Source organism: Cavia porcellus, unplaced genomic scaffold (genome assembly GCF_034190915.1).
Source record: "Cavia porcellus strain 051 isolate PalLab524CR breed Dunkin Hartley unplaced genomic scaffold, mCavPor4.1 scaffold_4, whole genome shotgun sequence".
In the NCBI taxonomy this organism is placed as follows: Eukaryota; Metazoa; Chordata; class Mammalia; order Rodentia; family Caviidae; genus Cavia; species Cavia porcellus.
This window is the reverse complement of record NW_026947487.1, coordinates 8,016,047-8,043,835: the sequence shown is the minus strand read 5'-3', so window position 1 is coordinate 8,043,835 and position 27,789 is coordinate 8,016,047. Positions and strand designations below refer to the sequence as shown.

The 27,789-nt window shown below is 42.7% G+C and overlaps 1 protein-coding gene and 1 pseudogene across 8 annotated transcripts in view; one reads left to right on the top strand and one right to left on the bottom strand.

The window, feature by feature from the left end:
• Usp3 (ubiquitin specific peptidase 3) overlaps positions 1 to 27,789 on the top strand; it is an 80,181-nt gene that overhangs the window by 46,999 nt on the left and 5,393 nt on the right. For all 8 annotated transcript variants that reach the window (XM_063246780.1, XM_013141400.3, XM_063246778.1 and 5 more), the window contains 8 exons: positions 2,815 to 2,898; positions 6,821 to 6,902; positions 9,040 to 9,122; positions 10,456 to 10,569; positions 12,803 to 12,916; positions 21,223 to 21,369; positions 24,280 to 24,386; positions 24,482 to 24,562. In XM_063246780.1, the coding sequence (XP_063102850.1) occupies positions 2,815 to 2,898; positions 6,821 to 6,902; positions 9,040 to 9,122; positions 10,456 to 10,569; positions 12,803 to 12,916; positions 21,223 to 21,369; positions 24,280 to 24,386; positions 24,482 to 24,562 (812 nt within the window). The remainder of the gene's footprint in view (positions 1 to 2,814; positions 2,899 to 6,820; positions 6,903 to 9,039; positions 9,123 to 10,455; positions 10,570 to 12,802; positions 12,917 to 21,222; positions 21,370 to 24,279; positions 24,387 to 24,481; positions 24,563 to 27,789) is intronic.
• On the bottom strand, positions 506 to 2,793 carry LOC134475642 (dnaJ homolog subfamily C member 9-like; annotated as a pseudogene).

Here is a 27,789-nt window from a genome sequence, read left to right as displayed (position 1 = left end):
GCATTTGGAGTGGTTTGTGATTTGAATGCTGAGTCCTCTTTTATCCAAACTATATGCATAAATTTATGGAGACAAAATGAAAGTGAAAATTAAAGCAATGAGCAATGCAAGTTTGTTCTTCAATGAATGCTTAGGGTTTACTGAGGTTTAATGCCCAGAGCCCAGGTTTGCAGGGTACACTCTAGCCTCTTGACAGTTATTCTGAGAGAAGGAAAGAATTACACCTTTTCATTAATACAGTACTTTTATGTATTTACCATTAAAACCAATGAGGAATTTATCATCCTTCTAGTGGTACTTTGATCACAGAAAGATGGCTTAGGATGTATAAGGTTACTTTTGCCGTTTGTGGAAAAGTTAGAAATTGACCCTGGGAACTTGGAGAATGTAGTAGAGAAATCCTGATTGATGGTACTGTGGTCCTTAATGAGATGTGTGTTAAATAATTAGACTGGTGGCATTGTAGTTAAGTTTTCTTTTCTTTCTTTTTTTTTTTTTTAACTTTTTACTTATTCATTTAATTACACACAAGTCTTTACAAAAATGTTTGAATCTGAATACCTGTTTCTCCTATACGTTAGGGCTAAGAGTACAAAACCTGACTAATAAAAAAGAAGAGAGACTATTTAAAATCCTTAGAACCAAAAGCAAGTTGGCAATTATCTGGAAGACAGCTAGATGTTCAGCAAGTATTCTGAACATTCTAGTGAGCACACATCACTGAAAGCAGGATGGACAGAACCACCTTCTAAAGGGAATTCCTGGGGCAGAGGACCCATGGAGACAGAAACACTGCTATTCCCACTATCACCAGCCCAGTCCTTCATGTGAGGGCTTCTCAAGATGTCAGGTGATTCTACGAAATCTCAGATCAGGTCAAGAAATTCTGGTTTGTCTGGTTGATCTAAATAATTTAGGGTGGAAAGATAACTTCTCTTAAGAGTTAACTTTGACTTCAGATCTTGAGTGCATCTTGTCTACAATAGTACCAACTGATGCATTAGGACCTTTGTAGAGAAAAATTCCATTATTTCTTTTCTTTCTTGATGGCTGCTTTTTTCCCTCCTCCTTTGGAAGGTTTGCAGTATTTTGCTTCCATCTGAGCCAGAAAACTGTCCATTTCCTTTTGCCGATCCTTTTGTCTGCTCTGAATGAGCGCTTTCAAGTTATCTACTCCTTCATCAAGGCCTAGTTCCTTCCTGCACATTTCTGCTTCTTTAGCTTCTGCCTGGGCCCTTCTTTTCCTTGCATTCATTTTTTGTTTTGATTCTTTGACAAAGGCATTATAGGACGGGACCTCTCCAGTGTCAATAGCCTGCTGGATGATATTCCTTATCCTAGGTTCCTCTGTATACTCCACACACAGCACAGACTCCATGATCTGATTCATATCACCCTTGAAATCCAAATAGGCCTGCTTAATATCAGCCAGCTCTTCCTGGGAACCTTTGTATGTCTTTTCAAAAGCTTGAATGTCATGTAGAGTTATCTTTTTAAACAGTAACCTCCAGTATGCCTCCTAGTCCCGGTCTTGGTTGAGCACAGCACAGTCTTCATCCACTGTCCCCTGCTCATCGTACACCGCTCTCTGCTCCTTGTCACTTAAAACGGCATAGACTCTCCCCAGTATCTGGAAGTGGCGGGGGGCGTTCTCCTTGTCACCCTCTTCCACTTGGTCTGGGTGCACCAAACTCTTGTTCACACAGCTCCAGCAGCCCCATGTTGGGCCGAGGACCCTCTTTGCGGTTCAAAGCTGTAGCAGGGCCAGCGTTGCCCAACTTTCTTTTCCTGTAGTTAAGTTTTCAAAAGCATTCCCCAACATGTTTACTGCTTAATAAAAATTGCAAGCTGTGCTTTCATGTAGGGTTGTTGCACTTGAAAAATCATTTTCCCTCTCCCTTTCCTCATTTTTTATAGGTCAGTTTTGTCTGTCTTTTAAATTTCGTTAGAGATGACCGAATTTTTACTAATTGGTAGGCCTTTAAAGTTCCTTTTGCTCACAGTGGCAATATTATTTCCATTTTTCTTTGGTATTTATAAGTGGTTTTAAGCAAAGCTACATATTTAAAAGAATATCTTAGTGTCAGCCTGTTGTTTTGTTTTAGCTAAAATTGGCCTTATTTCAAGAAAAAAATTGAATGCTAGTACACAGGTTAAAGTTTGTTATGCATCACTCTTTATATTATTTGGTTATTGGCCTGCTAAGACAGTGTCGATTTTTAAAAACACATTAAGCATTTTTCTTCGTAACATTTAGCAAAAACATGGAGCCACTGATTCATCCTTTAGTTCTCTAGGCCTGAGAATATAGATGCATTCCTCCCAACTCATCTGAATTCTATTTTAATCGTTGTGTTTAAAATGTATACCTATTAGTTTTTCTCTTTGAGTATGCCAATAGTTCTCCCCTAAATCCCACATTAATTTGGGTTGAATTCATCAGTTTAAAGTCTTTGGTGTGTAGCTACATGAGAAGATGAGTACTTTTCCTTTTTCCTTTTTCTCCTTGTATTTTGTACCCCTGAGAAGAGTATAACTGTACATACAGCAGTTTATTTCATTTTCAAAGAAGGAACTGAAATGTGAAATGAAAATATGTCCACTTAAAATGTGAAAAGAAGCTAATGCTTATGTGACTTTTTAAAAGGTTCTTTAAAAACATTCCGTTGTGGATTCCAGATCCTCTTTAATCTTACCACCATCAGGAACTGCCTGCAGGGCCATGTGATCATCTTGGCAGTAGGGCCTTTTAGTGATTCCATTTCTGTGGTTTCCTCAAACCTTTACCCGCATTGATTAATATTTTCCTTGCAGTTATCGCTGTGATGATTTTGTGGTTAATGACACCAAGCTGGGGCTGGTACAGAAAGTCAGAGAACACTTACAGAACTTGGAAAAGTAAGTACTAGGTCTTGGGAAAGGGAGGGAGATGGCAGTGGGGTTGAAGAGGCATTTAGAGTTTTTCAATGGGGTCTTGGTTGGTGGTTTCTGTAACTTCATCATGTTTTAATGTGATCGTAAGGTTCATAACTAAGCCTTGGGTGTAAATGTCTGAAACGTTGCCCATATTTCATTTACTATCTTTTTATCTATCATAAACTGTATTCCAAAGCCATATGTCTTGGACGTATTTGGATATACTTTCACAGTACCTTTGATACATCAACTGCCAAAATAATTAGATGGCACCTGATGATATGGAGCGATTTGCAAGAAGAGTTTTGGAGGTACGAAGAAAGGACAGGAAATGATATTTTTATATCGTTACAGGGTTTCCTCTCTTTGGTATTAGAAAACCTCTGGCAGGGGCTGGGGATTTAGCTCAGCGGCATAAGCACCTGCCTTGCAAGCAGGCGGTCGTGAGTTCGATCCCCGGTACCGATAAAAATGAAAAAGCCAAAAAGAAAAAAAAAAAAAAAAAAGAAAACCTCTGGCAAAGGTATTACAAGGACTGTTTAGATTAAGACGTGTTATTTTAAGAAAAATGAGGTTTAAATATGTATTCTTTATTTTGTATCTCTGTGTGTAGGACAAGATCCCCTAGTTCCTTGTTTTCCTTTTTTGTTAGAGGCAGTATAACACAAAAAGCCATGAATGCTTTGAGATCAGAAAGAAATTGAAGAATTTATGTGAACATATATTTCTTGGTGCCAGATAGTTTATTCAGATAAAACTCACAGGACCTGAAATCGAAGTGGTAAATAGAAACCCAGATAGCAGTGCCTTTGAAGCACCAGTGATAGAATCTCGGGCTCGGAATGACTGCTGACTCAAGTGAAATTTCTGTAAATCGCTCCAGATCATCAGGTGACATCTAATTATTTTGGCAGTTGATGTATCGAAGGTACTGTGAAAATATGTCCAAAGCAGGGGTGCTTGGCAAACTTTAAGGCAGCAGGTACCCCAGAATACATACCAAGAGGAAATAGCCTACCTTCAAGTCAATACTGTATAATGTTTGTTAACTGAATCTCTATGCATGCTCTTGCTTTCAATATATTATAAAGCTGATAAGGGAAAACTCTAGATGAAAACAATCTGTGTGTAAGTACTTTTCACTTGTCAGCTTTTGGCTGTTTCTCAAAGTGCTTTTTCCCCTCCTTTTAATTTGAACTGAGCACCATGCACCCCTGGAGGACTAGAGACACATGTACAGATACACAGAACCAAACTATTTAATATTATGTGAAATTGCTCACAATAAAGTGCAGTAGGAGATCCCTGCAATGAATTGCATAGTGTCACTCTTTGGTGTGGTAGTGGTATTGCTTATTGTAGAAATGGGATTACTGCTAGAATACTTCCTTGCCACTTATAGTTTTCTTTGGCAAAAGAGCCATCTCAGTTTGAAGTAAATTAATCAGAACTAAGTTAAAAGGAAAAGGTTTCCCAGAACATACTTGTTTATATTTTTATTTTACCTTATTTTTTGGTACCGGGGATCGAACTTAGGCCCTTGCACTTGCCAGGCAGGCACTTATGCCACTGAGCTAAGTCTCTGGCAACATAACCTGTTTCTAAATAGTTATGAAATGCTTCATTTCCATTGAGTACTCTTTTGGGTACAAGGTGTCACATATGACACATTTCTATTTGGCCTCCCTGAAAAATCTACCTTGAGTTCCATTTCCTGTGTGGAGACTATTGCCTAAATTTATTTTTATATTTTGCAAACCTAGGGCTGGAATCTGAAAACTGATTAATTTGTGCTCATCTGGGCAGCGCTGTCTGGTAGACCTGCCTGGAGCCATGGCTGTGTGCTATGCTCTGCTCTCATGTGGTAACACTACCATGTGGTCTCATGTGGCTGTTGAGCCCTTGAAAAGCCATTAAATGCCACCGAGAAACTAAATTTTTGATCTTTCATTAAGTTTAAGTTTGAATAACCATAGGTACTGAGTAGCTAGCATTACTGTGCATTTAGAAGATTCTGCCATTTCGAGGATCCCTCAGGATAAATTTAGTAACTTCTAAAGGATAAAGCTAAAAATAATTAGGTATTGTTAATAAATCCTGCATGAGGCATGATCGCAAAATACAGTTAATGCTTACATTTCTTTTTGGTAAATTTGAAATGATTATCAAAGACACATTGCCATTAACCCCTCTCAGAGTATTCCCCCTCATCATGAACACACTTACCCTTCGTTCTCACCATTTCTGAAAAGTCCTCTTTTTTGAGTGTATGTAATTGTGTTGATGTGGTTGCTTCAGCGTTCTCAATTGATTCAAAACATTTGTTGTTTGTGACCCACTCGTCAGACAGTGCCCAACCTGGTAAATAAAGTAGACAAGGGCGCACTGTAATGTTCTCGCGAGCCTGCCTTTTTTGGTAGGGTGGCACTAGGTAGCAACATTCCCGTATTTTTAATCAAACTTCAAACACATGAAAGAGGACTTATAAAACTTCAGCAACTGGAAAGAAGGATGGGATAAGTATGTGCAGGTGAACGGACTTGAGCCAGGTGTGGTGGCACATTCCTGAAATCCCAGCGCTGGGGAGGCTGAGGGAGAAACACCACAAGTTTGAGGCCAACAGGAACTACATATGTAGCAAGACAGTCTGAAATAACCAAAAGAAAATGAAGTCTGGGGATTAATGGCAAATGTGTCTTTTCCTAATAATTTTTAAAAATTTAAACACACTTTTTTTTTTTTTTTTTTTTTTTGTGATACTGGGTATCGAACTCATGATCTTGCACTTGCCAGGCAGGTGCTTAGGCTGCTGAGGTAAATTCTTGGCTCTACTTTGTATTTTTTAAATCGGCACTTGTACTGTTATTCAATTTCTGCACTTTTACAAGTTATTTAGGAATAATTTAGCACTGTAACGGAACTGTTATCTTCAATTTATTGTACCCACTGACACTGTGAGAGAGGTGTACAAGGTGTACAAGTAAATAAAGAATATTTTTGAAATTTGAAGCAACTGATCATTGTTAGAATTGATGTTCTAAAGACATTATGGTTCTTGTGGACCTTCTGGAAACAAAAACAATGATGTATTTATTTTGGATTAGCTAGGTACTCTTAGAAGGTAGAAAAGAATTGGCAGACTAACAAGTTTATGTTGTTTAGCCATAGTTTTTGCTTCCTTCATCCGATAATCATAATTCAGACACATAATTTTAAAGTGACCTTTTGAAGCAAGACATCTCTTTAATGAAGAACATTTTTGAATTATTTTAATTCGGAATTTCTAATGTAATTTTGATTTTAGAATATTCTTTGCAGCATAGTTGAAACAAATTAATTTATATATGCTTGTATGGCCATAATTTGTAATTCCTCACACTCAGAGTGTACCTGTAACATATATAAGTGAAACATGGAGCCTTTATCCAAAGTAAGAAACAGCATATTATTTAAATCTCTTTAGATTGCAGAATAGTAGTACAGACGAGACTTTTCCTTCTGTTGTGAAGAATGGGTTTTCTCATTGGCAAAGCTTGCTTCAAATGCTCCAGTAGGTGGCTAGAGCGGAGGAGGGAAGGCACTGTCTCCCAGGCTGTGTTTGTCTGGCTCTGTGTCTGGCGTCCTTGTTGGGGAGAGTTGGGGATTTCCAAGGAAACAAAAATCCCCAGTTACCCTAGGTCTGACAGCTTACTCAGGGACCCAGCTGAACAGCCTGGCAGGGCTCTATGCCAGATCAGTGATGTTGAACCTTTTAGAGCTTTCAAGAGCACACATAGCCTGCTGGGGCACACATGCCGTAAGTTTGCCCCCACTGCCCTGGATGTTGTGGGTGACTTGAATTTATTCTTTTGCCTGCTGTACAGTATGGATATATAAACGTCTTTTTGATTCCCTGTTTTAATAGCTCAGCATTCACAGCTGACAGACATAGGAAGAGAAAATTTTCGGAAAATTCATCATTAAACAGCAAGTTATTAAAAGTAAATGTAAGTAAAATTTATTTAAATATTAGCATAGGAATCTAATCGCTATTTTGTTACAATTGTGACTTTTAATATTGTCTATTATAACTTTTATTAACCTGTGCCTTGGATTTGCCCTTTGTACAAAATATTTGCTCCTCATACTAGTGATTCTTTTTTTTTTTTTTTTTTTTTGGTCTTTTTCCTTTTTATTGGTACCAGGGATCGAACTCACGACCGCCTGCTTGCAAGGCAGGTGCTTATGCCGCTGAGCCAAATCCCCAGCCCCCATACTGGTGATTCTTGATGCAGCCCCAGTGAGCACTCCTCTCATTACTTTCTTCCGTCAGTTACTGCTGTACTCCTCTGCCTTAGAAGCAGGTCCCACCTTTTTTGGGCCACTCCATTTCTGTGGGATCTCAGAGATCCTTGCTTCCTTCTGTTAAAGGTTGCTGGTGCAAGTTCTATAGGTCTGAACCTTTGGTAAGTTTTATTTCTTAGGACTTGTTAATATAATTCTCTCATAGAAAATATACTCTGGTGTTGTAATGTCTGTTGTAATGTGGCATTAACAGATTCACAACATTTAAACATCATGAAATATTTTAAATGAACCAGTGCTTTTGCCTTGAACCTATCTCTTTCTTGCAGTGCTAGCTGTATTTGGGCGGTCTTAATGATCTTTTGAAAAAAAAAGCTAATGTGCTCTTATGGCCATCAGAATTATGGGCAGAGATGCTTTAGGTCAGATTGGTAGATTTACCTTGTTGGTATAGTATTCAGACATTGAGGTACATTTGTACAACTAATCAGAAAACCAAGCCTTAGGCTGTGTATGGTGTGCATACCTGCAATTCGAGTATTCTGGGAGGCTGAATCAGGAGGACTGCAAGTTCCAGACCAACTTAGGCACTTTACTGACTTATGAGATAGTTGCAAAAAATTTTTAAAATGGGTTGGGGATGTAACTCATTGTGAAAGTCAGCCCCCAGTACAAAACAAAACAAAAATGAAGCTTCAGTCTTTAAGAGAAGTTCAGATAGTGTCTTAGTTACTGCTGAGACAAAATACGCAACACCCACAAGTTAAAGGAGGAAAAGTTTTACTTAACTCACAGTTTGTAGAAGTTTCAGTTGATAGCTGGCTCTAAGGTAGAGTGGCAGCAGGGCATTGCAGAGGACAAATGGTCCATCGCAGGGTAGGCAGGCAGCAGTAGGAACAGCAGCAGCAAGCAACGGCAACAGCTCTCTTTCTGCTTCTATATTCCACTCAGTAACAGCCAGGGTGGGGCATCCTTAATCCCAGCATCACAGCCACCTCAGAAAGTCCCACCTATGACCCCGCGTGAGGCTTGGGGTGTGGAGGTGTACATGTAGATTCAAGGCATAACAGGTAGGTTTTCTGGGAATTTTTTTGTTTTTGTTTTTTAGTTGCGGCAAACTAAACTTTATGTAGTTGAAGCTGATCTCAAATTCGCAGTGATCTTCTTGCTTTATGAGTGCTGAAATTCCAGATGTGCACCACCACACCAGGCAGGGCAGATAGTTTTCTAAGGCTCAGATCCATTGCTGGGAAAATGTGTATTGGTATGCATGCAAAGCTTAGTTTTAAAAGTTTGGGGACAAAAATACTGGGGCCTCATGTATAATTTTTCAATTTCTATTAGTTTGAATAGAATCTTATAAAGATATTATCTTAAAGTTCATTCCTCCTGATTTTGTTGGGTTCTCCATGATACTTGTTAATGCTTATTGACTCATAATCTTTCAATTGAAATACTTTCATTTAGAACAATCTTGGGCAGAGAAACTTTTTTTCTAAAAATATTCATACCCTTACAAAGAGACTAACATAGAAAGAGTTTGTTTGACATACCACAGAACAAAAAAAGATGATGTACATCTGTAATCCCAGCAGTCTGAGAGGCTGAGGGAGGATTACAAATTCCCCTACAACCTGAGCAAGATTGCATCCTGTCTCAAAATAAAAAATAAAAGTGCAAAGGCCCTGAACTCAATCCCTATTACTAAAAAGTAAAAGACAAAAAAATACCCACTTCTAGGTTATCAGTCTTGCGGGTTCAAAAAGAGACCTTTGCTTAGTTTTGATGTTTGAGATAGGCAGCCTTCTATTACTGATGGTCACTTGTTCCATTTTACAGGGAAGCACCACTGCCATTTGTGCTACAGGTCTTCGGAATTTGGGCAACACATGTTTCATGAATGCCATCCTTCAGTCACTCAGGTATCACCAGAATCAGAGCTCAAGTATCTGGCAGAAAAGACTCAGGGCAAAGGCTCTGGCCTTTGGCCTCAGATCCAGTATCTGCCAACAAGTGCAGTCTGATGGCCAGGGTTAAGTTATTCCAACTCCTGTGCCTTCATTTCCTCATCAATAAAATTGGGAATAATCATTCCTAACTCAGGATAGGAGGCCAGATTAAATAATATAATTGTTCTAAAGTGCTCAGACCAGCACTGGCCTCTTAGCTGTTATTTCCTTCTCACTGCTTATTGAATAGGCTAGAGAGGGGGATCCACAGACTTTTATTATAAAAGGCAGGCTCTTTATAGTTTTTTTAGCCATGTGTGTGTCTCCTAGGTTTTTTTCCCCTCTACCTTTTTATTTTTAAAGACAGACTTTTAACGGTATAAATTTCACTGTAAAGAGATCAAAGCTCCCTGGCCCAGGGCTAGAGACCATCTGTGGGCTGGAGTTGCAGCCCTGGGCTACAGCCATCCTGGTCGAGATAGCTTATTTCAGTCAGTGTGATCAAGATCACGTTTCTGAGATGTTCAAAATGAAAGACAAACAGTACAAATTAAGTATCCAGCAAAGTAAACCTCAGTAGAAGAAATTATTTTAGATTTCAGTGAGGCATCAAAGGCCAGGGGGAATTCTCTTCCCCAAATTGTATTGCTAATAAGGAGCAGAGCTATAGTTGATGTTTCCTTCAAGGTGCTGCTGCTTGTTTACCTGTTCATCCTCAAAGAAAAAAATATTGCTGCCCTTAAAATCTCCTTACAATTCTGTGTAGAATATCTAAATACAATGGCTGGCTTTTTTTTTTTTAACTTGAGGAAATTATTGAATATACAGTGGTCCTTTGATTCACAAACTGAATTCATTAACAGTTCTAGGAATTCTGCATCAGGTGACCATCTGGTTGTGTTTGCCACCTGATGCAGAATTCCTACACAAAAACAAAACTGCCAAATGATCTTCCTGAGCGCCAAACTATTCACCAGACAGAGGCCCCACCGTGTAGAATCGAGCACCCTGCAAAGAGAGGTGGTGACGGTCTGTAGGTAGAGGGGAAACTGGAGAGATTTTTTTTTTGAGGAGAGATTTTAAGTTCTTTGTTCATTTTTAAAAGGTTGTCTGTTTTTCAGAGTGAACTAAGAGCTGTAGTATGGAAGAAATTCAGTACAGGAGACTAAATCGAGTATAATTTAAATTGAGAGTTGAAAAATCATAGTTGAAACCCATATGTAATTTTCACAGGCCTTTGTTTATAGTCCTATTAAATTGTTTTCTCTCTCTCTTTTTTTAAACTATTTTCTTCCCTCTAAAATAGTAACATTGAACAGTTTTGCTGTTATTTCAAAGAACTGCCCGCGGTGGAGTTGAGGAATGGGAAAACGGCAGGAAGGAGAACGTACCACACTAGGAGCCAAGGGGACAGCAGCGTGTGAGTGACCAGAGTGTTCCAGCCCGGGCTGCAGAGGGGATCTGTGCTGCACTGTTAGGGTTTCAGTGTCTGGCTGCGTTCTGGGTACTCGCCAGAACCCTTTTATTTCTGCTGACAGAACAGCAAGGGTAGATTTAGAGCCTGCCTATGGAGCCTGCAGCTTTGCATTTTCTAAATGAGCACGTATCTGCAGCTGAGTTCCAGGGGCAGGTGGAAATGAGTGCCATTAGTTCATGTGAAGCTCCGGGTCTCCCAGCGTCAGGTAGACCTGTCTTGGCGAATGAAATTAATTTGTAGTCAGAAAATTAATTTTAGAGCAGTACAGTCCATGTTTAGTTGATATGAAGAAGGGAAAAAACAGGCAAGTAATCACTGAGGACTAACCCTATATTCAGATTGATTGCAGCAGCCTCCCCCTGAGTAGGGTTCAAAAGATCTGCCATATCCTCATGATGATAGGGTGCATATGTTTGTTTTTTTTTCTGGAACAGGGCTGTGATTTACAGCCTGTCTGTATTTAATGTCTGATCCGCATTCCATCTCCATGCCCCCAGCCTCAATAGCCGCTCATCCCACACTGTTCCCCAGACCTTGCCTCAGTGGCCAAGTGAGGGTGTGCCACCACTGGTCGCAGTGGGGCCCAGGCATTGGCACAGTTGTGGAGCGCTCTTGTGGGAGTGGCACGGGAAGGGTAGCAGCATGCAGGGTGAGCTGTAACTTCGGTCGGCTGGGGTTGGGAGATGGCAGCAGCCTGAGGTGGGCAGAGTCTGTGCACAGTGCATTGGTGTCAGTCAGAGTTCAGGTACAGGCTACGGTCATCCCTGATGGCTGATTCAGACAACAGGAATCTGCTGAAGGGCTGTTGTGAGCCAGCCACTGCCGGGGTGGGGTGGGGGCACAGAAGTCAGGGATGGCCACCCTCACCCTGTACCGTCCCATCAGACACTGCTGCCTTGGTGTAGTACTGCGGACGTGGGGGCAGTGACTGCCACTGAGTCTGCTTTCTCTAGACCTTTAAAGGGTGGTCACTGCTGCAACTACTGCCAGAGAGATAGGGAACTGTCCATACACCCTGCTTCAAGTTGGCGGAGGAATCCAGGCGGCAGACCTCTGCTGGGGCTGCTAGGGAGGCTGGATTGGCAGCCCTTTGAGCTGGTGGGGTGGGAGGCGGGTGGGCTCTGAGTCTCTGGCCAGGACCTGGCAGTTGGTGAGTGCCCAGACGTGGGCAGTGACTAGGTTACAGGGGTGAGAAAGAGCCAGGCTCTCCGAAGTATCTGCCAATCAAGTAACCATGCCTAAGTGAGTAAATCAAGAGATAGAATAAATCAGAAGTTGAAGTTGAGCTGGTCAGTTTACCTATTTGTGTAGCAAACCAAATTTAATGGTGACGTGAACATCTGTGGTTTATCTTCTGTGAAGACAGGACATTGTCCAGGACTGTCATGTGAAATCATAAGGCTCCTGGCTTCTGTTCATTGCCCTAAACTGGGTGCTCCTCATGGGCTCAGATGGTGGCCGAGCACCACTATCACATCCTCATTCTAGGTTGGGGAGATAAAGGAAGGGATTAAGAAGAAGAGCCACTTTTGTCTTTAAGGATATTTTCTAAAAGTTGGGTCACACTCAGCAGTTTACATCTGGGGGTTCACATGCTGGACCAGAAAAGCAAGTCCTGCTGTTAGTACAGAGTGGGTGTTGGGGGCCATAGGAGGGGGTCCAGGAATGGCAGGTGCTGGAAGAATATAAAGACGGGGGCACCCTCCACAGGGATCCCTGTGGGCAGCAGGGCTGTGTGAATGGAAGGCAGGAGACAGACAGTCGGATCTTGGCTGTGGGTCTGAGAACCAGTGATGCAGAGCTGAGCCTCAGAGCTCAGCTGGCTGCAGGGACCTGAGGCTGGGAGGGTGGGACGGGCCTTGGGAGAGCACCGCTAATGCAGTTTGGAAATTATCCACTGCTGTATTGTTTCTTTTTTTTTTTTTTTAAATTCAAAGTGTACAAATGTGGCGGTAGTTTGGCTCACTAAGATTAAAACCATGTGGTTAAAAAATGAATTTTGTGAGTAATTACTGCTGTTCTCAGGGGCTTCTGAGATGCACTTACTTAGCTGTCAGAAGCAGCTGCCCTCTCAGAGTTCTTATTTTTATTTATCAAGTGTCTTGTACAGCAGCAGATCATGCCCTGAAAGAGTACCACCCCAATGATAAGGGCATCTTCCCTTCCTCTTCTCCAGGTCCTTGGTAGAGGAGTTCAGAAAGACACTATGCGCTTTGTGGCAAGGCAGTCAGACCGCCTTTAGTCCTGAGTCCTTGTTTTATGTTGTGTGGAAGATTATGCCCAATTTTAGGTAAGTATTGAAGAGTAGTCTAAAGCGTTAATGTTAGTCTTTATACTACCTCTAAAAAATTGTGATAAAGTGATGGTGTTCTAAATACTCTAAGTAATGGATGTTTTAAAAGAAGAATACATGGAAATCATGGACATTAGAAAGATCTTTAACAAAGAATGTTTTTGCTAAAAATATGATGTTTATATGTGCTAGGAACCCCTACTGACAGAATTTCCTTGGCTCTTTCACAGTCTCAAAAAGAATAAATAACATCATACACTGTCTCTTTATTCCAGCTACAAAAGTTGTAGTGAGGTCAGCAGTGACCTGTGGTATTGTAGTCGCTATTCTAGGCTGGTCACATGGTCGGCTGCTTCACGCAGTTAGCCACAGCTGAGTGTGGGGGCGCTTGGCTGTTAATCCCAGGTCTCTGGGAGACTGAAGCAGGATTGCAAGGTTGTGCAATTTAGCACCTTGGTGAGACCCCGTAATCCCTTCTGAGAACTCTTCATAGGTTTCTGCTACCTGGTATTTTTTGGCCTTGCTCTGCCTGGGAGAGTTGGAGGGGGTTGGAGATCTTTTCTTTCCTTGCTTCCCCATTCTCCTGTGTGTATTTCTAAGTACATACATATAATTATGTATGCCTCCCTCTTTTTTCCTCTGCTTTATTTGGAGGCATTACTGCAGGTTAGGGACTAGAGAAATGAGAGTTTGTAGTTTAGATGGAGATGTTTAGTAGGCTGTTGCCTCTTCATGAGGAACTTTTTTTAGCTTTTTATGTTCAGTGCTAGTATTTATTCCTTCTGTTCCTTACTTTAAGTGACTTGAACTTTGTCCCTATGATTTGCCAAAGTAATTACTTCTGGTAGCAACAGCATCCACAGAGGCGGCCGTGCAGCCCTTCTGTCGAGACCCCTTGCAGTGTCCTGCCCTGGCTATTGCATTGATGATTATCTGTGGTTGCTGTGCAGCCAGGTAGGGGAGGTGGGGCAGGGAGAAGAGAGGTAGTTGGATGAGTAGTTTTAGAACCAAAGGGGGAAGTCTGAAGTGAGGAGAGTGGTAGATGAGAAGAAAAGGTCCATGTGGGGTATGATTTTATTGGAGTACTTCTGGTTGAGTTGAAGGGTTAATGTTGAGAATTTTCAGAGGACATTTTGGGTTTAGATGTCCCCTTGAAGCGTTATAGGTGGAGCTTTTTCAGAGGTGGCTGATCTTGAGTGTGAGACTCACTTATGGTGCAATCGGTATACGGTGTCAGCAACAAGAAAAATAACTAAGATAGTGAAAGGATGAGATACGGTAGAAAGCGGGTTCACTGTGATGGAGGAGAGCATGTGGCCTGTCCACCACAGGAGGAGGACCTGCCCGCTGGGAGCACAGGAAGCTAGGCACTATACAAAGGAGCCGAAGGCTTAGGGTGGGGAGGATCCAAGACGCATCCTGGAGAAGATAGGAGCGACTGGGAGGGAGCTGAGCTCGGGGAATTTATGGGGTTTGTGAGTTTGGAAAAGGGATACAGATGGATGTTAACCTTGTCATCAGGGTCTGGGGCGAAGTCCTAGAGAGGGAGCCCAGACGATGGGGAGAATCTAGACATTTTACATCAGAGCCAGTGTAAAAACAGATACCCAAAAGTAACCTGAAAACACGGAGAACCCTAAGAGAACAGAACACGACCCCACATTGCTCTATAAATCTGGAAATACACAGGTCCAAGGAGCCTGTACAATGTCTGGTGGGAACGCAGGTGATTTACTCCCAGGAGACACTGCACCTGTGGTTCCCAGGCAGCATCTTCAGCAGGGCCTGAGCACCCAAGCCCGGAGATGCCCCTGCTCCCTCCAGGCTACACCAGAGCTGGCACAGACCTGGCCTCCTCCTGTGGGACCAGGCCTCCTGCAGTCCACTCTGGCCTGAGTCTTGGGTTAGGAGCTCTGCTGCCCGCCACTCTCCCTGGGGGAGAGGGGTGTTCAGCAGACAGATTGGCAGATTGGTGGACCGGAAGCCGACCACTCAGTCGGGATTATCCCCAAGCCTGTAGCAGTGACAGGTTAATGCATTGCAGCCCTGTGGATCAGGGCCAGCCGGGAAACAACAGAACCATGAGACCTGTACTGGGTCTTGCTTTGGCCCAGAGGAGGAATGTGTGTTGTGGTACCATGAGCATCGTGACAGCCCGGGTCTTGACTGAGAGGCTACAAAATGCAAGGTGCATATCCTCTAGTGGTGATCATCAGTACTGGACAGCAGTTTTATAAATCATACTAAAGCCCGGGGGCTTGGGGGCTGGGTGATGCCAGATGGGAGAAGAGAAGAGAAAAGGGAAAACACTTTAAAGCCCTCTGCTCTGTGGTAGGGGAAGGAGGAACCAAGAAGGGGTGAAGCCGCCTGTGGGGATTGCTGTGGAGGGAGGAGGGCACAGGGTGGCCCTGGGCCCCAACACCCTCCTGACTCGGCCTTCCCTGCAGTGGTGTCTTGTCCGTCTTCCCCCCATCTGCTCCGTGCTGGGCTGCGGTGCTGTGCCGAGTCCCTGGCCTTCCGGCCCTTGTGCAGGCTGCTCAGGAAGCAGAGTGCTGCGTGCTCCTTGCCCGTCCAGTGTGGTTCTCCATTCCTGGTGAGCAGCGCAGATGTTGGTTTCACTTTGCCTCCAGGCTGCAGTGTGGCCTGGCTTGTCCTCCGGGCCCTGGTCCTGCCAAATCCTTTCATCCTGGTTCCCCAACTGTCAGTTCCCGCTCAGTTCCGGGGAACCATGCTCTCTGCTTCCTCTCCCTGCAGTTGTTCCGCACTGCTACACTATTTTGGGGCTTTGCATTTTATTCTTACACAATAGTTTCCATTTATTGAATGTCTACAATGTGGTGGATATGCATGAGCCACAAAAAAATTCCCCACAAGGTAGGGATTGTTACCTCCATTTTAGAGAAGTCAAAACTGAGAAAGTGACAAGCAGCTTGTGTGCAGTCTTGTATACATGGGGAGCCTTGCGACCCAAAATGGACTCCAAGTGCACCTGGGCTTGGCTGGTACTGGTGTTGCCGGCAGGGATTTGCTTACATGCCTTGAGTAAGATCCACTGATTGTATCCTCTTCCCCTGCTCCCTAGGGTGACCTTGCTCTTTCATCCTTGGAAGTATCCAAACATTCTGTTTTTACACAGTACCTCTACTTTTCCTGTTACCCTTCTATATCTTAATCTGCCCGTTTTAGTTTCTATAAACCACCTGTGGGCAGCGCCTGCTTGGGAGCACAGTGAGTCTGCAATCAAAGTCCCAAGTCAATACCTGTGAGGAAGCCCATTTTCCTTGAGTGACACACAGCCGCCTCTAAGGAATTTAGTTGCCTTCAATGTGAGGACTCAAGTAGAAGCATGCATCTGTTAGCAGGAGCAACTTTATTAAATGGATGGAGGGTAATCAGCTTCGGTTACAGAGATGAAGGCTATCGTTTTTTCTCCTGTCAACCCAAAATTTAGTACCACTACAGAAAAAAAGTTTTTTAGCTACTTAGTAGAGAAAATTCCCCTTAAATTTTGATCTTTACCAGCAGAGATGCCTGCTTACCACATTTCTGCCCTCCTAGTGTGTCAATTTTTCTGGGCATTTTCTTTTCTATAAAAATATCTTACTGTTTAATAGGCAAAATAGACAAAGTTCAAAAGGTTAAAAAATAAGCAGTGACTATTTTACTTTGTTCTCTAGCAGTTTTCTAGAAGCAACCAGGGATACCAGATTTCTGTGTATCTTTTGTGACAGTCTGTGACAATGATTCTTAGTAGTACACAGCTTCCTTGGTCCCTTTTATACTTATATTGTAAGTGACATAAGAGTTTCCCATTTGTTGCTGTGGCCAACTTAAAGGTCAAAATAGTTTATTTGAATCATGGTTTTAGAGGTTTTAGTCCATCACCTTGTTGGTTCCCAGGAAGAAACATGACACTAAAAGCCTAATAGAGCAGAGCAGGGAGGAGTGCCTGGTGTGAGACCACCTGTCTTGAAAGTCCCTCTATGTGAGCACCACCTCCCAGGGCCTACGGCATCCAGCTGTGGCTCTAAGAGGACCAGCCCCCACCCCAGGATTAGAGGCCCTGCAACCAGTCCCTCCCAGCAGCCTCTTCATCCAGTCACTCTGTTAAGATTCACCAGCACGGACCCTGCCAGTGGTTACTTTTAATCTCTTCTCCTCTAAGCAGGGCTGCAGTGAATAATCTTTTTCAGATCTCAGATGACTTGCTAGGTCAGTGTGTTTTTGTGATTTTTGATAGTCTTGGTCTGGCCTGTTCCTCCTTGTTTTCCTTTAACATTGGGTTTGTCTTGTTGGATCGGTTATCTTTGTGTGTCATCTGCTTCTGCTTATGGTATTTGCCTTGAGATCCCTCTCTTTCTGATACAGTTTAATGCAAACACTCCAGGGAAGTCTGTTGATAAGTCACATCAGGTCCAGCAGTTTTTGTTTGCTTTTCCTATCATCTGCGTGCTATTCCTATTGCATATACAAGCTGATTTATTTGCTTTGGCTTCCTAAAACAACTTGAAGTTTTTTTTTTCTTTTTAAATTAGTTATTACAATTAATGTTTAAAAGTAACGAGAAAATAAATTATTCTGAAACATTATTGTTTAGCTGTTCTTGGTTACAGACTGTAATAAAAGATCTTTGTGGGCAATAGATTTTTGCATTTAGTACTTTAATCTTTTGGAATATTTGTAAATAGAGAAAGGCTGAGAATATTATATTTTACACTTAAGTATTAGTTATGTTTTTACATTTAAATATCAGTTCTTCTGAGAAATGTGTTATTGGATGTTCTTTCTCATTTTCTGGTGTTCTTGTCTTAAGGAGACTGGGCCGTGATTGGTTCCAGATACTAGACAAGAATAACTCAGTGTATTTGGTTTTGAAGATAATGCTCAAAAACAGTAATTTAGATTTCTTGTATGAATATTAGATATTTTAAGTAAGAAAATTACCTAAAACGCTAACATGTGCAAAGTATTTTTGAGGGAGTTTCAAGAATGTCACAATTAGATGCTATAGAGAGGCAAATGCTGCTTCTTCATTGTGACACTTTCACGATTGAGTCATGTATCAACAGTCTGAAGGCTATCAACGATGGCTCTGTTTTTATTTTTTATTTTTTTATTTTGGAACTGGGAATCAAACTCATGATGTCTCATTTGCCAGGCAGGCACTGAGCCACAGACCTGTATCCCTGGCCTGGCATATGCTACTTATCTATCTTTGCTGTTTTGTGGATTATGTATTGGCACTACTAGAACAACTCATAATTGGCACTACTAGAAAATAACTCATAATGCACAGGTATATGTCACTTAAGCACATGTGGCACCACATAGATGCTTGTGCTTGTGTGTCCTGTGATGTGTTTCACTATTTGAAATGCTCACTTTTTACTCTTGAGCATGTATATCAAAGTACTTTTTCTTTGGTTCTTTAGTATTTGGATACATTTAAGGTAGCTGTCCTCACGGGCTGTAGTTTCTGGTGAAGAGACAGCTGCGTTTTCCTGTACACTGTGCCTCAAGGCTGTGCCTTTTCCTTGGCCACCCATCCAGAAAGGGTGCTTCAGGACCTTTTATTCAGGTTTCCACATCTGCAGTGTGCTCGCCAGTTACGACTTCTCATCAGCTCAGGACAGCTCCTGGGGTGCTCTTTCTGTCCAGAAGGAGAAGGAGTAATCTTGTCTGAGGTCAGGTCAAGCGAAGATAAGGAACTGCCTTCCAGTGGGAACCCTGTTACTTCTCTATGTTCTTTTCTGTTGAGTTTGGTGTGTTGTGGAGATACGAGTTCCCACAAATCCACTTCTCATTAGTTTGCAAGTGACTTGTTGTGACACCACTAGAAAATGTGCATGAAGTGTACACGGCGCGCTTGAACATGAAGAAGGTTTCCTTTAACATGAGTATAAAATGAGGAAGTGAGTGGACTGCAGAGGGAATTCTGAGGCCTGGCTTGTGTAATTGAGAAAGGAGGTAACTGAAGTTTGCTCAGTGTAACATGTTAAATGCTGTGCATTAAGGTTGTCAGAGAAGCCAAAGAAATACTAAAAATTTTAAAAATTGAACTATAGGAAACATTATATTTTATAAAGTTTGCCCAATTCCAAAATAAACAAGCCAATTAGACAAGCCAATAAACAAGCCAATTATTTAAAAGAGAGGTGTGTAAAATTGTCTTTAGTTAGAATCAGAAAAATTCCAAGTCTTATTAGAAGAACCAGACACTTTTCTGATAAATTCCATTAAAACTCATAATGTACATCATTATTATTCAGCTGCTGTTCTATAATCTCATGCAGGCTAAAGAAAATGTGTTTGTAATGGTCTTAGCAACTTGATACAAGAGAATCATGTTATGGTTGAAAAATTCATTAATGTACTTCTGGCAGATTTTTTTTTTTTTTTGAGACAAGGTTTCACTGTGTAGTTCAGATTGGCCTAGGCTGGCCTCAAATTTACCGTGATCCTCTTGTCTTAGCATCCTTAGTGCTGGGATTACAGGTTTGCACCACCATGCCTGGCCAGATTGTTTTTTTTTGAAAGGACATGAATATTTGTTAACCCAATTAAAATACAAATTGTATAACTGCAAAGCATTCGCTTTGGCAGTCTAGGAAGATGACAATTTAGATAGTAGGTTTTTTTTGAGGAGAGCATGAAATTGTATACGTGAGAATTTTAGGTACTACCAATCATGAAAGCAAGTAGATACAGTGTTGAAAATATTTAAAGCATCTTCTTTGGTATACTACTTTAGTTACCAACTTCAAATACTTTTTTGAATTTTGACATATTCAACTGAGCCTTGCAAAAAATACACCAACATATCTTTATACTAACTTGCTAAACACAATAGTTTTGACTTCTTCTTCTTCTTTTTTTTTTTGTCTTTTTCGTTTTTATCAGTACCAGGAATCGGACTCAGGACTGACTGCCTGCTTGCAAGGCAGGCGCTTATGCCACTTAGCTAAATCCCCAGCCCCAATAGTTTTGACTTCTGACTATAAGTTCCATTGATTAGAGGCTGTTTTCAGAAAGGTGGGGGGGAATACACATATTAAAGGAAACTGGTAGAATTTTTTTCAAGGACCCATTGCCTGGGATGGGAGAGTGACGGTAGTACTGACTGTTAAAAAACACAGCAGATCCACTTAGAAGATGCATTAAAGAGAAACTTCCATGATGATAAAACATAGACAAGTCTTTCCTGTTACAGTTTTATAGACATAAATATTTATCGTAATCTTGATTTGTTTTATCTCAGTCTCCCAAACCTTCCAGCCAGCTGTCAGTTTTCTGTGTGCATTCTAATGTGTATTAGTGCAAGTAGTAATACAATACATTGTTTTACACACACATGCTCTCGAGGCTATAAAGTATATATGACTCAGTGTGAGGGGTTTTTTTTTGTTTGTTTGTTTGAGATGGAGTCTTCATGTGTAGTCCAGTCTAGCCTCGAATTTTTGGCAATCTTCCCACCTCAGTGTCTGGAGTGTTGGGATTACAGACGTGTACCACCATAGCTGGCAAGTCAGTACAGTTTTTCATTCAAAAGCTATTCGAAGTTTTAAATCATGGTGGTGTACCCTGTAATCCCAGTACTGCACAGGCTGAGGCAGGAGAATCATTGCAAGTTCAAGACCAGTCTGGCCTACAAAATGAGCTCAAGGCCAGCCTGAACTGCATAGGGAGACCCTATCTGAAAAGATAAGTAATAAACGCTGTCATGCATATATAGAATATTCACCATCTTTTTTTTTGGTCTTTTTCATTTTTATCAGTACCAGGGATCGAACTCACGACTGCCTGCTTGCAAGGCAGGCGCTTATGCCGCTGAGCTAAATCCCCAGCCCCTGAACATTCACCATCTTAAACTCCTTAAAGCTTTTCTTTCTTTCTTTCTTTCTTTCTTTCTTTCTTTCTTTCTTTCTTTATTTCTTTCTTTCTTTCTGTCAGCGTTTAATAATTAGTATTGTTCAAGCTGTGGAGTTCTATTTTATTTCCTGTCTTGGAGTTTATAGCTGATTTCTGGCGAGTGCTAGCAGGAAGCATCGGGGTTTGTCTGGGAGACACAGTTAGGCCTGTTGCACTCTCACTTAAGACTCGCTAGGTGATTCGCAGCCTCCTCGGTCAGGGGAGGTCCGTGGAGAATACCATTACAGCTCTGTTCCTGCTGTTCACGCTGTTTCCAGGAGTCTGAAGCTGTGTTCTGTTCTGAGGAGAGCTCCTGCGCAGTCTGTATGGCACTGTGCAGCGAAGGGTAGCAGGGCGGGTGGACCCTCCCCGTGACCATCTCTGTTTGCTTTCAGGGGCTACCAGCAGCAGGATGCCCATGAGTTTATGCGCTACCTTCTGGACCACCTCCACCTGGAGCTCCAGGGCGGTTTCAACGGGGTTTCCGGAACGGCAATTCTGCAGGAGAATTCTTCCTTGGCTGCAAGTAACAAATGCTGCATGTAAGACTAAGTTTTCCTTTGTGGAGATGTCTCTTGGGGTGTCCATCGATTCTGGAAAGGAGAGCAGCTCCCTGCACTTGTACTGGGCCCTCTGCGCCCTTGAGCTCTGTGACCAAGGGGAGGAGCTCTGTGCCTCTGGCTTTTACACCAGAGGCCTGTGGCATTCGCGTGCTGGGGTAGTTGTTAAGTTTCTGGTATGGATGATTTAAAAACCTGCCAAAGTGGACAATATTCGAATGGTTTAGCATTTAGAAGGTTATCCTGCCAGGGTATTGAACAGTGTGAGGGTATAGGGCAGAGGCTTGGACTCAGGGCCTCCTGCCTTCGCTGCTAAGCCACACCCCTAGCAGAGCTCCACATGCTCACGAGAGCCAAAAACTTAACATAAAGCCAGTTTTCTTGAAGTTTCTCTTTCTTAATGAAATTGAGGAATCTGTAAGTTTTCAAACTTGTTTTCTTGCCTGTCGCTGAATAAAACAAAACTTTTGCATAGCTTCCCCATGCATTAATAGCCTAAAATATAATTTGAGGTTAGAGCATTTATTTTGCCTGAGGAAGGCATACTTTTCTGATACTTTAGTTTGAATTTTGGTCAAGTTTTCCTTTATTCAGATTTGTGAGAAATGTTTGGTGCTGATCTATAGAGGAATGGAATTTATAAGACAGACTTGTCTGAGAGAAGGGAGAGAGCAGTACGTACATACAACCAGTGTGGTGTCCCTGGGCAGTCAGTGAATCTGGCTCAGAAAGACCAGAGCTTTAGAGTGACTGGGCAGCCTCCCAGCTGGCCTGGCAGCCTCAAGAGGGCAGCTGTGTGCACAGAGTACTTGTCCCTCTAGGTCCTGTACCTGTGGTTCCTGTAGAGAACAGGAACAACTTGTGACTTGGTAAAATTGTTTTCCCATCAGCACTGAACTAAAACTAGTATGAGGTGAAAAATCCTATTTGCGTTGCAGTTTGGCAGTCTTACATCAAGGACCTGGCATTGGGCCCTGCCCTGCCCAGGACAGTGTGCAACGTGAGTGCGGGTGCTGTGTGCGCAAGGCTGTGGCACTCTTGGGGGGCCCCAGGTCTGCGGCTTATGTGCTTTCTGCATTTGTGTATAAATCCTCTCATGACATTTTAAAGAACAGTAATTACTCAGGAATAGACAAGAAAATATACCAATTACTAAAAATTTCAGAGATTACTTTTATTTCCTTCCGTGCACTGGAGGAGGCATTTCAGGATCTAACAATATTTTCTAAAACTAGAAAAATACCTCCTGTGAAGTACTGTCTTTACTGACACAAACACTCCCACCCCTAGAGAAAGTGGTCGGTGGGAGGGGGGTAGATGTGTTCTTTTTAATACACAGTTGTTAGCTTTGGTGTCAAAGGTCTCTGCAGCATATGAACCTAAGTACTCAAGATTTAAATGCTCCTGAATCACAGTGGAACCGCAGTTTTGAAATCTGTCTATGAATCTTGTTTTAAGAGTATAGTGTATCTAAATTTAAGGTCATACATGTCAGATAGCCACAACTTGATTTCCTCTGAGAAGGGATTAGAAAGGAAAAACCTACACTGAGTGTAAATGTACTGCTCTTTTTGAAGCAGTTGCTATTTTAGTGCAGGGTACCTTCATGAGCATCCTCTTGGAAAGGTGAATTGTGGCCCATTTTCAGTGTTTCTTGGTAGATTCTTCATGGTACAGGTATCAACCTAACACCTGAAATGGTCACTAGTTCCTACTTTTCCCCAGGTGGCTTCTGTTCCTTTAACTTACTAACCCCAGTATATCTTACACCCATAATTCTAAAGATAATGAAAGCACTTTTCTTTTTTTGCTAGAGAAGGAATCAGATTTTTGAGACAGAAAGTCTTGGGTTTGTCTCCACAGTGGCTCCATCTCTGCCGTGCTTCCATTTGCCATCTTCTTTCCCACTGGTGGAGCAGCCGCATAGCTGTCCTGCGAGTGCTTATTCAGTGCCCGCTTGGCAGTGCCCGCTCGGCAGTGCCCACTGATGCTATCTCAGTCAGCGGAGAAAAGAGCATAGTGTACTTGCGACTTGGAGCCGTGTTCCTTCAGTACCCCTTGGGCCTTGGGCCTCACTTCCTGTTGTGCAAGTCAGGATGCCTTCCTAGGGCTGCTGTAAGGCTGGAGTCGGTCCGTGGGGAGGGCGCAGAGTGCAGCCCGTGCGTGCAGAATGCTGTTGAGGTGCCCGCTGCCCGCATAGGTGCTTTGTGTCGCACCGTGTCTGAGGGTGAGGTGCAGGAATGAGATGAGCATTTGGGGAAGCAGTGAAAGCAGGCAGCAGGTGCAACCCGACTGCATGCTGATCAGGTTGCGGCAGGCCCTTCAAGTGGTTTGAGGGGTTATGCCTTTCTGACTGCATCTTCACAGCAGGCCTCCAGCACTCTTCCCCTGGCTCTTAAGGGGGTCTATTTTTTCTCCACAAGAAAATTGTTTCTGATACTGTTAGAAGAGCTTTGAAAAAGCTTGTTCACAGTAACATCCAGCACTTTTCCAGAATTACTAAATAGGTCTTCGGTTTCATGATCACCTCACATTCAAAATTGCAAGAATTCCCTGTACCACGAAGGCCTCAGAATGATGCAAATACAAAACAGTGCTTTCTTCTCTAAGGGATGGGTCAGGCAGGGTCGTCTGGGCCTGCAGCCGTGTGTGTAACTGTGTGTTGTCATACAAAGGGCCGGGGTTTGCTTCTGGGTAAACTGGGGAGGCCAGCAGCCACAAACTTTTAGTTGTAGTGTTTGTCTACACAGCTCTGACTTTCTTCATAACTTAATATAAATGATACATCTGTTTCCCAAGAGGAGCAGTGATGGGGGTCTTTACAGATATCTTAGGCTTTTGAATGTCAAAGTGAGTTTTACTGAGCGGTTTCCCACACGGTGGTTTCTTTAGAAATGGAGCTTCAACTGTGGTCACGGCTGTCTTCGGGGGTGTCCTCCAGAACGAGGTCAATTGCCTCATCTGTGGGACAGAGTCCAGGAAGTTTGATCCATTCTTAGGTGAGGAGTATTTGGCATGGGGTTTTCCTTTGAAAATTAAACCAATAAAGAGAAAAATCACTCATTTAACAGCTATTTTCTTACCTCCTCTTCAGACCTTTCATTAGATATTCCAAGTCAGTTCAGAAGTAAGCGCTCTAAGAATCAAGAAAATGGTCCAGTTTGTTCATTACGAGGTAAATATATTCATTTACCTTTATAATTCATTTTTTCCCTTTAAAAAAGTAAATAGATTTGTAAGTTCCATCAGTATAAGCTGTTTGGTTTATATCTTTAGTTAATGTATTGTAGTTTAACAAGGCACACTGGAATGTCTTTTTCCTAACCCCCAGAATTCTGTTTAATAAGAATAAGATAAGAGGTGACGAGTAAGGTATTTCTCAGCTCCTTCTTCTTTGTTAACATTGGGTTCAAAATTAAAAGTCCATAACAGAAATTTTCCTGAGGAAATGAAACAGTATTGATTCTAAGTATAAATACCTCTAGTTTCTAGAGAAAGCTTACCCAGCCAGGTTTTACACATTATGAGGTCATGTATGTTCTTTTGTATGAATAACAGTTTGAGAAATCAATTGCCAATTAAGCCCAAAACTAGCTTTTAATTTCAAGACCATTAAAATTCACAGTTACTTTGGGGGATTATACTGATTTTTCCTCTTGGTGAGTAAAAAACCTAATTTACTCACCAAATTTATGGAGAGAGGATTCAGGATGGCTGAGTACCCAGTAGCAGGTCTACCACCCAGAGCCAAGGCAACAACAACAAAAAAAACACAGCACTGAGTGACTCTGAGGGTGATCCCCAAGTGAAGGCCACCTCTTGAAAGCACAATGCAAACTGCACCTGTCCCTAGGCAGAAGGTGGGGACAAGGGAAGCTGCTGGCTGAGGAGCACCTGCTCAGCTCCACCCGTATCACCTGTGCAGAATGAGAGACGGTCCCCTTCCCAGACCCGGTGCTGCTGGAGCAACATGCCCAGCATCACCTAGGCTTACTGCCCACTGCGTTGTCTTATAGCTTCAGGACTGTGGTTCCCAGTGCTTTGGCACCTCCTGTACTTGCCTGTGTAACCCAGGACCATCTCCGCCCACAGTCTGCAGTTCTGGGACTGGAGAGACCATGGGAGGGTCGTCAGCCTCCAAAAATTTGGACACCAGTGCCACAGAACTAGATGTTACTTTGACATGCCCTGGGGGACCCAGAGGATAGTCTTGCTAACAGCCTGTGGACTGGAGACCACAGCAGCACTTGTCTCTAGGGCCCTGGAGAAGATACTGTCTGGGACTCCACCTCCATGAAAGCAGCCAGCAGCACTAAAAGCCACAGCCTCACCACCCCACAGGACCAGGGCCTGTGCCGATGACTACAGGTGCCACAGAGCTGGCACCAGCTGTGCTCATCCCCTGGGACCTAGAGACGGTCATACTATCCTGGGGCTCAGGACTATTTCCTGCTAGTGCCAAAAGTCCAGAAATCTTCCCACACACATTGTTGGGGTCCCAGGGAACGTCTCCGTCATATCCCTTGGCCTGGGGACTGGAGGTCGGATCTGAGCTTTCTTGGACAGACTTGGGGGCAGTCCCTCACAGTCTGCACCACTGAGACATGGCATTTGTTGTTAGGAGCTCCAGTGCTACTGGGCAGTTTGGAACCCCCAGCTGAACTGGGTCAGCGTGGTGTAGGGTGTGGAAGGTTCCTTGAGGGTCACTGCCAGCAGCATAAAAGAGGTGGAGGGGGATGATGGTGCTGTTGGTTCTCATGGAGAAGCTCGTCCCTATGGCTTCCCTGATACGAACTAGGCTGTTCTCATCATCGGAGGTGCTCAGGACCGCATTGCTGAGATGGCTGTGGTACTTTTCAGGGGAGCTGTGGTCCTTACTTTGAGCCTTGCTTCCTGGCTCCAGTGCAGAGCCCTCAGCCTGCTGGCACAGATCCTTCATCCTGCTGGTGCAGACTTTCTAGCTTCCACCACTGACCTTCAGGCCTTCCCAGCATAGATCCTTGGTACAGACTTGCATGGGACATTGTCATAGGCTCTAGGCCTCCAGCTAGACTTGTGCAAGACACTGCTGTGGGACCCAGGCTGTCAGCTGGACTCTTTGGGTCTCAGTGTGTGGACAGAGCTCCTGTACTCTTCTGCATTTGGCATTTTGGGTGAATAATCCTATGAATTATGTGTCCTGAATTAAATCCATTCCCTTGCAAAACCTAACTGCAACACTGAGGGACTTGAGGCTGTGAACCATTGGAATCCTAAGTCCAGTGCAAAGTCATACACTACTGTGAGACTACTAGGGTGGTGACATCAGTCAGACTGAAGACATCACACAGAGGCTGCACTTTTGAGCTCACCTGTTAACAAAGAATCTACCCGACTCATACTCTATATCCTAGCTACATGAAAAAAATTCTTTTCCTACAACAGCTACTCCATAAAATTGGAAAGAGTAACTGTTATCACCAGCTCTGCGCACATCAGATTAGGGAAACGTCCTTTTAAAACAAAATACAGAATCTCCAGAAATATATCCTGGTTTGAAGGATATTATGAAACGCTTGAAAAAAAATTAAAATAATGATTCCTAATGAACATCAGCAAGATGTGTCAGAATATAGATATTATAAAGAAAAAAAGATATTACAGAGAAACAACTTCACCAAAGAAAGAACCAGCCAGGAACCTTAGAACTGAAAAAAAAGTTGATTAAAAAAATGCAATTCTAGAACAGAGAAGAAGCAACAGGAGAGAATTTGTGAATTGTTAACAGGTCTTTTGAAATAGGTACAAGAAAGGAAGAAAGCTGCTGAGACTCTGGGGACACCGTTAGGTAAAAGGTAGTTGTATGGTGAGAATTCCCGAAGGTGAGAAAGGAAGGTACTGCAAACTTATTTCATGAAATGATAGCTGAAAAACTCCTCTAAGTCTTCAAAGAGATACAGACATTCAGATACAAAGAGTTCAAAGGACCCAAACTAGATTCAACTAAAAAATATCTTCACCAAGGTGTATGATTACAGTCAAAATATAAGAAGTCTAAAACAAACCTAAGAAACAGCGAGGCGATAGTGTCAAGTCACATGTAAGGAAATGCCCTTTGGATTTCAGCAGATTTCTCAGCTTAAACTTCACACAAGTGGAGAGCCTGGGGTGATACATTCAGAAGTCCTGGGGTGGGGTGGGATAAAGGGGACAGCCCAGAATGCTGCCCTGTGCCCAGGGGAGAGTTGTTCTTCGTAAACAAGGGAGAAGTGGAGTCTTTCCTAGATAAGGAAAAACCAAGGGAATTCATCCCTACCAGAAGGGCTCCACAGGAAAAACCCGTACCACAAACAGAAAGGTGATCGTGAAAACACGCAAGGGTGCAAAACTCATGAAAAGTGTACACACACAGAAGAAAGCCTA